Source organism: Fukomys damarensis, unplaced genomic scaffold, assembly GCF_012274545.1.
Source record: "Fukomys damarensis isolate Sample0158 unplaced genomic scaffold, DMR_v1.0_HiC HiC_scaffold_11, whole genome shotgun sequence".
Taxonomy (NCBI): domain Eukaryota; kingdom Metazoa; phylum Chordata; class Mammalia; order Rodentia; family Bathyergidae; genus Fukomys; species Fukomys damarensis.
The window spans coordinates 21,040,020-21,050,846 of NW_022900923.1; the positions used below are offsets into that span (position 1 = coordinate 21,040,020).

The 10,827-nt window shown below is 33.1% G+C and overlaps 1 protein-coding gene across 7 annotated transcripts in view; it reads left to right on the forward strand.

The window, feature by feature from the left end:
- The window catches only part of Rasal2 (RAS protein activator like 2), a 299,612-nt gene that overhangs the window by 210,835 nt on the left and 77,950 nt on the right, over positions 1–10,827 (forward strand). For 6 of the 7 annotated variants that reach the window (XM_010630221.1, XM_010630215.3, XM_010630216.3 and 3 more), the window contains one exon: positions 2,433–2,539. In XM_010630221.1, the coding sequence (XP_010628523.1) occupies positions 2,433–2,539 (107 nt within the window). Of the gene's footprint in view, positions 1–1,433; positions 1,645–2,432; positions 2,540–10,827 lie in introns of those variants that run through there. The other variant, XM_010630220.3, reaches the window with a different exon arrangement.

Below are 10,827 nucleotides of genomic sequence, written 5' to 3' on the forward strand. Positions count from 1 at the left end.
AAATCAACCTAGTGTAATCATCTTTTCACTACTTGATTTAACTTCATTTCCTTTCTTTCCTCTTTATAGTGGCATTTGTTCAGTCTTAAAGAATAGTTTCATTGCTTCTTTCTAGACACAATAACATCCCCAAAGCTACAGCAGGCTTGTGATTTTTTTCCATGATACAGAAAGAAAATAGAGGGAAAAGTTTAGTATCATATTTATTAGAGTTTGAAATATGATTGCTCACTTTAGCCAGTATAATTTTTAAACAGATAAAACAGTGAGTTCATATGCCTGATAACTACCATTAATAATTGGAAAAAGGTAAGAAAATTAGTTTTACTATTTTTCCGTAGCTAGAATATTGAATATTAATGAAACTGTTTACTAAATTGTTTTATCCTAGATAATGAAACTTTTCACAGTTTGAGCCCACTGTCAATTGAGAGACTAATATATCCTATATTATAATGTCCAGTATCTTTTTGATTAATTTAAGGTCACAGTTCCTTTGTAAATAATTATCAGGAAAAAAGATGAGGTTTTCTTATACCTTTGCCAGCTCCTCTCCCCCACCTGCCTTATCCCCCTGTTACAGAATCACTTCACTTGAATAATCTGTGAAGTTATATTCTTGTAGTTTGAAGGTCTGGCTGTTGTGTGCTCCTACAAACTGATTTGCTTAAATTCCTCTGTGCCATTCCGATGAATCTGAGCTAATTATACTGCCATTTTTTTTTTCAGAGATGAGCGTCAGAAGTCATGTGTGCCTAATTCTGAAAATGGTTTTGTACATTAAGGCTCATTTACCCACTAGTGGTTAGAGAAAAGTTGAGAGACTTGCGGTTATTGGTCATTATTTTAAAATGCAGTAATAGCGTGGAACTCTATTCAACTACATATAAGATGTGATGTAGACTTCTCAGTCATTAGGGATGTTATGGTTTAGCTTATATCTTACTGGTCAAGTTGTCAGAGAAGATATGTTTAGTCATGGAAAAGAAAATCAATGTCTGGCATACAAATAGTAATAGGGTAAGCCCTTTGAGTTGGGTTTTCACAGAGGGGATTGATTTGTGTGCATTCCTGGGTCTATATAAAATGGTGTCCTTTTAGCACTAGCTGAGTATAAATTTCAATAAATGTTTTTTCTTGTATCAGATTAGTGTAATACAGTGACATTTTCTGTAACTGAAGGGAGACAGTGGTTGGACATCTGTTAATAGCCTGAAAGTAACTAATAAGGATGTGCAGTCAGAACGATTGATTGAATGAATAGCTGCAGTCCTGTGTGTTTCTTTCTCGCTTGCTCTCTCTCTGCAAGCTGTAGAAAGGGAGGGGGAAGAGCAAGACAGGGAGGGAGTGGAGAAAAAACGCTTTCTCTTAAGTGGAAGTAGCACGGATCCCAGGGGCCAGGAGGCCAGAAATGGAAGTTTAAACTGCATCTATCTTAAAGGGAGAACAGCAGGAATCAAAATGTCAGTCTCCGGAGTCACGATTTACACCTTATTTTTTAAGATCTGGAAGATAACCCAGAATACTTTTTATAGAATGTGGGTTTTTTTCTTGTCCATGTTGAGATTATCTAATGTTGTCTGAGAAGCTGGATTCCTAAATGTCTGTCAGTTGAAGTGGAGATGGGAAGCAGTTGTGATAAAGGTATAATATGTATATATTTATCATCTGTATTTGCATATGTATGTGCATATGTGTGTGTGTGTGTGTGTGTGTGTGTGTGTATATATATATATATCACTCTATGAGAAAAATCTTAAAATGCCTTAATACAGTTTATAGAAATTAAATTAGAGAGCATCACAAAATCTAAAAAATCTTAAGCTTGTTAGGTCAGTTTGAACAAATTTAAGCTTCCAGAGTAAGTAAGATTTTAGTAAGGTCATATTGCCAGAACAAGGAGAAGCTGATCTATTTTTATATCTGCATAGGCATATATATTATTTTATCCTGGCAGCAGTTTTCAGCCTACTCATGGCCCTTTTGTTGCAGTCTGGTGAATCATCTTATCTGCACAGATCTGAACTTTGACCTTTGTGCAAACACCATCAAATCATGTGTAACAGTAGACTATACTTTGTTCATAAGAATTTTAGAAATTACTTTTGATTCTATTAACTCCTACATTGCTGACCTATACAAGATACAAAGATCAAATGAATTTAATAATCATAGCTCAGAGAAAATTATTTTTACGTGTGCACATTTAAAGGTATGAGTTCTCACACTAAAGCGGATTTTTAACTCTGACCAAGTCTCTCTAATGTCTTTATAGGTCAAACACCACAAAGGTAGGGACAAATTATATCTAGATAGCAGCTTTAAAACAAATGGCTTTTTTGGTAGGTAAAAGAACAATAATTTTATAATGTAGTAGAAGATCTTAAACTTTGGGTTCTTAACAGTGATTCAACTTTCCTCCTCTTTTCCAGAGGTACCAGCAGAAAGGTCCCCCCGTAGAAGGAGTATCTCAGGGACCAGTACATCAGAAAAACCCAGTTCCATGGACACTGCAAATACCTCACCCTTCAAAGTACCAGTAAGTATTTCTTTTCTTTAGAAGAGTATCTTACTTTTCTCCCTTCCTCTTAGAGTTAGAGACAGCTACTGAGGAATCCAAACTTTGTTACTCAAAAGTTTCCTTACAATACTGGGGCTGAAAAACAGAGTTATCAACTTATACAGATTAATTGTGGCTAATAACCACTATTTCCAGCATAAGACTTTAATTTTAGAGAATGTTATTTTTACCTGTGGGATATTTCCAAAATATACTACTAAATACAATTCATTTGAATTCCTATAAACTGTAGAGTGCAAATCTTTGCAGATTTTTTTTTACCAAAGTTTCACAATTCTGTGACGATAATGGTAGAGTTCTTTTTTAGGGATTTTTTTTTTCCAGTGCTACATCATAAGCAGAGTGATAAAAATCATGAAGTTGCAAAGAAAACTCAGAGAGAATTAGACAGTTGTGAATTCTAATCCTATGAACCAGCCTATGTTTTACTTAATGATCTTTTAGATGACAGCGTAATCACATATTTTTTTGTGTAAATATTGTTTAATAGCCTGAAGGAAGATAACTTCTTAAACTGGTCAAGAAGAACTGAGAACCAACATTTAGCACAAAAGTATGCTGAGGTAGAAGGACCATAGGTGATCAGCTCAGCTGGCCAGTAGGTGGAGGCCTGGTTTTGGATATTTATGCTATAATTCTGAGTAACTCCGTTTTAAGTCATCTCTTTTGTTTATTGGGCAAGAAATGTATTTACTTTCTAAACATACTAAAAGTTATGCTTGAAAAGAATTTGCTTCAGGAGGTTAGTCATTATTGTAGGTACAATAAAAATCAGTATAAAGTAGAAATGCATTTCTATTTGGGAAAAAAGTGGTTTTGTTTTCTCTCCCTCCCCCTCCCCTTCCTTCTTAATTCAGCTGAGTTACATTCTGTATTCTTTCATTATTCCCATACTTTTTTTTTTAAAGTTGAGATGACCTTTTTTAAGTTTAACTATTTGAAGTGTATAAGCTGACATTTATATGTAAGTTAAACAAAATTGGTGTTTTATTTTGTATTAACCGCAGGCAGCAAAATTTCCCCTTCTTTCACTTTAGGAACATATACATTTTATGCACGTCTATTCCTGTGACACTTTATACAAAGTTCGATAAATTTTCTCATTTTTAAAAATCACAAGTGAGTGTTAGATTAATATTCTAGTTAGATTATGCCAGGAATTTTAAAATATCAGATGCAGTGCCTTGGAATAAATTTCTTTTTTTCTTCTTTGGTGGCAGGGATTGAACTCAGGACCTTGCTCTTGCAAGGCAGGCAGCAGAACCACTAAGCTAAATCCCCAGCCTGTTAATGTCTTTGTTTCATAGACATAAAAACCTATATTTTATTTTCTTCAATAATAACATTTTTTTTCCTTTCCCATATTCTTCTTATTTTCCTGATAAAGCAGGAACTCATAGCAGGAACCAACATAGTGAAACTATCCAAGTACAGAATTTAATAATATACTTAGTTGAATTAAAGATTCAGTTAGAATTTGACATTTTCACACCATTATGCTAGAACAAAATGGTAAATGTTTTATAAAAAAGTTGATAAATGAAGAAGAATATTTACCTGCAATATGGTGACACTGAAGTATGTTCCGTACTAACTCTAAAGTTTATAGTCAGACTTCCAAACTTTGAATTAATTATGAATCACAGTTTTCATTTATTTAAACAATAAATTGACACTTAATTTAAGATTTAACTTAGTAATTAGAATAATCATTCTCTAGTAAAAGTTATAACATAATAATGTACATATATGTGAAAGGTAGCACTGCCTATCATGTACCTTTTTAGTAGTCTTAAAAATAATGAGGAAGGAAGTTAGGCATATACCTATAATCCAAGCACTCTGGGAGTCTGAAACAGGAGGAGTGCAGGTTTGAGCCCAGGCTGGGCAATTTAGCCATTTAGTAAACCCCTCCTCAGAATAAAAAAAATATAAGAGCTGGGGATGTAAATCAGTGCAAAGGCCTTGGATTCAATCCTGGGACCACAAAAAATAAAATAGAAAGGAAAGGGCTTTTGGCAAGCAAATATCAGTCACACAAGGCTAGACTTAGCTTTCTGGGAGAATTTAACCATTGACAGGTCCTAATCTTGTTTTTTGAAAAATAACCATCAAGACACACTGATTAAAAGAAGAAGAAAGTGGAAAAACAGTCTGAGTAGAGGAGGGAAATAGAGAAATTGAAAGATAAGGAAGCATTAAAAATAATCTGAATCTGGGCCAGGGATTTAGCTCAGTGGTGCCACCCCAGTCTCGCAAGTGCAAGCACAAAAGTCCTGAGTTCGATCCTTACTACTGCAAAAAAAAAACGATAAAAAATAATCTGAATCCATTTAGTACAAAAGCAAATAGCTTTACATTTATTAATAACATTAAAGTACCATTGTATTTCAGGATGGTACATAGTATAGAAAATAACATTGATGTAATGATCCTGAATTAAGAAAAAGTGGCACTTTATTTGTCATGTATTTTTTTCAGACTGTAACTATATTATGTGATAATTATACTTTGAAAATATTTAAAATCTTAAAAGATATGTAATAAGACTTGTTTTCAGAAAAATCTGGTTTGTGAAGTGCCTTACTCCTTGATCATAGATATAGATAATTAATTTATATGCGTATATGTATTTTTTGGTACCAGGGACCAAACTCAGGACCTTGTGCTTGCAAGGCAGGAATCGTGCCATTGAGCTACATCCCAGGCCCAATAATTTATATTTTGGAGAGGAACCAACATATGCTAGCTAAATGAGGTACTATAGTACTTACTGAGATATCTGTAAAAGTACATTTTCACTTTTTTAGCTTCCATGTAATACTAGCAGTTAATATGATTTACTTAAATATATTTCTGATTAGAAGTATGAAATGTTTTCAGGAGAACATGAAATATTTATGTAATTAATAACAGTAGATTGTGAATATAGGCAAGTACATAGCACAAAGAGCTAAACGCAGTGTTTAACTTTATACTATTAATACAGTATTTTGAAGAGCATTTCCATATTAAGTTTTGAAGAGAGAGAAGTGATATTTTAGCACATGTACTACATGTACTTATGATTCTCAGATTCATATTTTTTTACTTGAGCAGTATGTTCACCACTCATCAAGTGGATCCCCCAAAGGAATAATAGTACACCCTCAAAAGGGCCTTATTCTTTTCAGACTTACCGAGAGCAGATGAAATAGATTTTAACAAGTCCTGACTGAAATTATTCACACATTTATTGAATGCTTACTTTATTTAATGATTCACCAATTATTGATACATTCTTGATGTTTTGTACTGGGTTTTGTACTTGTTGTTTTGTGTTTTGTACTGGGGAAACAGAAATGAAAACAGAATTTTCCATTCCCAGAGAACCTGTGATCTGGTAATAACAGAGAAAAAATGACCAAACTCATAAAGAAGTAGGAAACATGGTAATATGAGTTATTAACAACACAGTGTGTTAGACAGTGCCTAATCATCTTTGTAACACCCACAAATGTCTTAACACAGTACTTTACATATGGTAAATACTCAACAAATAATTGTTAAATGAATAAAATATGCATGAGTTAAGGAAATATCCAAATAGAATGAGTTAATCTCATACTTTCTTGGTGTCACTGAAATGTCTCTTATAAAATGAAATAATAAATATTCAATAGCACTTAACAAGCATTTAGGAAGAAATTATTTGGAATAATTATGCCTGTGCAGAGTGGTTAGATCTTTTTTCTTAACAAAAAGAAGTTTTATTTAACATTGGAATTCAGAGCTATGGTATTTTATGTATGTATACTGTGTATATTTTTATTAGAGACTCGAACTAGATAAAGTTCTTCAATGGTTTGCTTCTAGGAATATTTCTTTGAGCATGTAGGTATTATACATATGTATATGCTCACAGTGTTTTTGTAGATGTGAGTTTTGACAGTTCGATCCTTCAAAAACTGTTTAGTTATTTAAATAGTTTTTGCTTCTTTCAAAAAGACTATACTTCTTTGTTTTCTTTTACACCTTGCTAGTCTTTTTGCCTTTGTATGTACTTGTTTCCCTTTAAATAAAATATTCTTCATATATTTTATACATTGCTAAAAGTACATTTAAATGATTTACAGAGGTGATGAACACTAGAGTTATCTTGTTATCCAGGTACTTGCATTTATTTCAGAAAGGGAAAATAATCGTGTCTTATAATTCTGTATACTTATCTCACAGTGTGTGAACTTTTAGAACAAACTTCCTCATATTCCATTTATAAAATGACTATTGATATTTATGATGTTTGTATCACTTCCACTTTGATGATACCATCAATTTGGCTTTGGCTAAGAGAGAGCTGCTTGTATTCCGGGCCAGGTGCTCAGCTTAGTGTTCTCATTTCCATAACACAATGGTCCAAGTTGGCCTTCCATGTGACTATAGCACAATGCAGCCACAGCTGCTTCATTTGTATTAGCTTTGAGCTGAGCTCTGAAAGAATTCAGGCACTATAAAATATGCCAAGACAACTAGAAAACAGTTAAACTAAGGCAGTAGCTGAATATTCCTATATATAACCCTCTTAATATTCCTATCACTGTCACACCTAAGCATTCCCAATCAAATAAAGACTGTCAAAAGACAAAAACTTCCATTTTTAGAAGAAAGTAAAAGTCAGGAAAATAAAATATAAACAATTTAATAAAGTCCTGTAAGAAGAAATATCATGACCTTCGTCAAGCGTAAAGATGGCAGGCTCAGTTGGTATTGATCTCTTTTTTTTCATATAATCCCCTTTAAAATATATATGTGCTTTTCCAAACTAAACACAGTCCTTCCCACATAGTAAAGACCAGAAGGTGTTTATTATCCAAACCTTTCATCTCTACTTATCCATAAAAATCTCTTTTAGGAACTTCAAAAAATATGACACTTAGAATCCACCTCAGACAGTATGTCATAATCTCTGGTATAGAGCCCAGTCTGCCTATGTCTTGGTCAGTGTTGTTTTACCCACCCCCTTCATTTTGACAGTTTCCATAAGTCTCCCAAGTTTCCCAGACTGGACTCAAACTTGTGATCCTCCTGCCTCAGCTTTTCATAGGGCTGGTATTATAGGTATATACTATTGCACCTGTCCTCTTTATATTTTAAAACAGGTTTTCACATAACTCTAATATGCAACATAGGGTTGAAAACTGTCTTAGTGATAAAATATTAGGAACTCATTTTAGTGGTTTTCTTTTTATTGAAGTCTGACATAAGAAGCTAATAAGCAGTGTTTTCTCAGTGGCCCACTGTTGCATATGAATCATTGTTCTTCATATTAGTTGCTCATCTGTGCTTGCTACAGTCAGATTACCAGTTTAAATTCACAAAATACTTGACTTTGTGACCTCTAACTAGCTAAGAATCTGTCATAGGAGTGAAATAGTGAAATTAAATTCATAGCATCCAAGCTGCAAAACTATTTCAATTTTTATATTCTCGTTGCGCTCATATTCCAGAAGAACACTTAAAGTTCTTTCCCCTGGTGCTTAAAGATTCTATATCCATCTTTTGTCCTTCTCTTCACTGACCATCTGTGAGGAGTTAAAGTCCATAATAGAATCACAGAGATCTCTCTTTTAATAAAGAGTATATTTGTATTCATATGTGTATGAATATATAATATAGAAATATATTCATATTATGTATCAACATGTTAATGCCAGAGGTAGAAATAATGTAACCATAGGAATGTCAGAAAAGAAAATTTATGGTCTGAAGAAATTAAATATTAGCTATACCTTTAAATCATTTTATAATCAGAGTGGGTAATGATAAATATTCTAGAAAATATACAGTTTAGAACTCTACGAGCCTTAGAGCATAGAGAAAAAGAATAAGGTCTGATAAGGTCCCTTAAAGGGACAGTAGGGATTAGAAAATGCCTGGAGGAAAAGGGAGCAGGTTTGGCAGAAGATATTGCTGAAAATCTTAACTTGAAAGAATCCGAGTAAAAGAAACCTTCCTAATCTGCTGTGGTTATCCCTAGAAATAGGCTTGCTGCAGCACTGACTTTAGATTCCAGTTTATCTTACAGGGGAAGAGAGCTCTTTGAGAAGATGGGATGCACTCAGGTATAGCCCATTCTTATAGATAAGGCACTTAAAGCCCTGTTCTCCTCCAAGCAAGGTATTTCTTCTTGGCTTTAATGGGGAAGGGAGACACACCACTTTTCATTTCACACTTAGAGATATCTCCAAGGGCTAATAATGCCTGCTTAATGGGGCATATAATTAGCCGCTAAGTAGAGCTGATACCTACAACTGTTACCAAATGCTTTTCTTTTTCACAGAAGTTAAGCACTAGAAATATGGGGAAAAAATGTTTGATAATTTCTTGCTTTTGCTAGGGTTAGCTGTACAAAAAGTTTATTTTTATCCTTGCTAAATGTACTCAGCAAGGTGGTAGCATTACTAGTAAGCAGTAATACCTCTGAGATGCCTTCCTACTATAGGTCCCTTTAATTCTATGATCAGTACAGTACCACTTATCTGGATTTTCAAATGCTTCTTCTCTTTTACAGTGTATTTCATTTTGAAAGGAACTTCATTACAAGAGGATCGTTTGATTAAAATATCACTACAATATATTTTGGCCAGGATATTTTTTAATTTAGTACTTTTTATCTATCAGCTGAAAAGTATACAAATATTTTAAAAATATAAGATAAACATACAACAGATTAAATAGAAATTATGCAAACATAAACATGTTGAAACCATATTAATTTGATTTGTACTTCATAGTAAACAAGGATTACAGTGATCATATAATGATATAACAGGCAGTTTGCTAACAAGAACTAATAGTTCTTAATACATATTTCATTAAACAAAGCACCTAACTACATAAGGCAAAACATTAAACTGAAGGGAAAGTCATAGATCCACAAGTATTACTGACAATTTCAAAACACCTTCCTCTGTAATGGACAGCTAATGAAGGTAGAAAAATCTGTAATAGAGCAGTTAAAATCTGCAGCACCATGCCTCAAGTGGAGCATCATATTGTGTCCAAAAACTGCTGAGAACATAGTGCTCCCAAAATCACGAGAAATATTCACCCAAATAGGTCAGGATATTGAGTAGCTGGTAAAAGAAAGCTTCCAAAAGAATTTAAATAGTTAACCAAAAAGGTAAACAGATGGCTAATAGGCACATAAAAATATGCTGGTCCCATTAGTCATTAGGGAAATATGAAACTCTGAGACAGCACTTGATGCCCACTAGGATGACTGTAATAAAAAGGACAATAATATGTGTGAGTGAGAATATGGAGAAACAAACCCTCATACACTGCTGCTAAGAATGTAAAATGGTACAGCTACTTTAAAAACATGTTTACACTTTCTCAAAAGTTTAAACAGTTTACATATGACCTAGCAATTGTTTTTCTAGGTATATACATAAGAAAATGTGTGTCTGCACAAAATGTACACATCTGTTCATAGTACAGTTATTCATAATAGCTACATGTAGAAACAACCCAAATATCCATTAACTGAGGACCAGCTGTAAAAATGTAATCTATCCATATAGTTATACTATTTAGCCATAAAAAGGAATTAAGTACTGATATGTTTACAACATGAATGAACCTTTAAAAATGCTAAGTGAGAAAAGCCAGGCACAAAAGACCACTTACTGTATGGCCACATTGATATGAAATGTCTCTTAACAGACAAATCTACAGAAACAGAAAAACAAATTGGTAGCTGTGGTGAGCTGAGGTAGAGGGAACAGGAATTGACTGCTAATGGGTGTGAAGTTTCTTTTGAAGAATAAAAATGTTCTGGAATTAGATTGTGGTGATGGTTGCACAACTTTTCAAATATACAAAACCACTCTGAATTGTATACTTTAAAAAATTGTACATTTTAAAGAGGCAGTTTTATAGTATGTGAATTGTATCTCAGAATATTAAATTAAAATACTAGCTTTAGAAAGCTTAGGGTTAAAATATAAAATCTTATTAAAACTTTAATATTCATTACAAATTGAGATGTCTTAGGTTAAATAAAATGTATTTAAAGGGAGAGTTAGAGACAATAAAATATATATTGGCTGCTTATTTTCTATAAAATTTTTCTAGGTAGTCTACTGATGATTTGCATAGTTCCATTTTTATACAAACTACCATAGTTTTACCTTCTATAAGGAATTTAATACCATATACTTTTACTGAAGAATGTGGAAATAGAAAGCATATTTAGTTTAAAA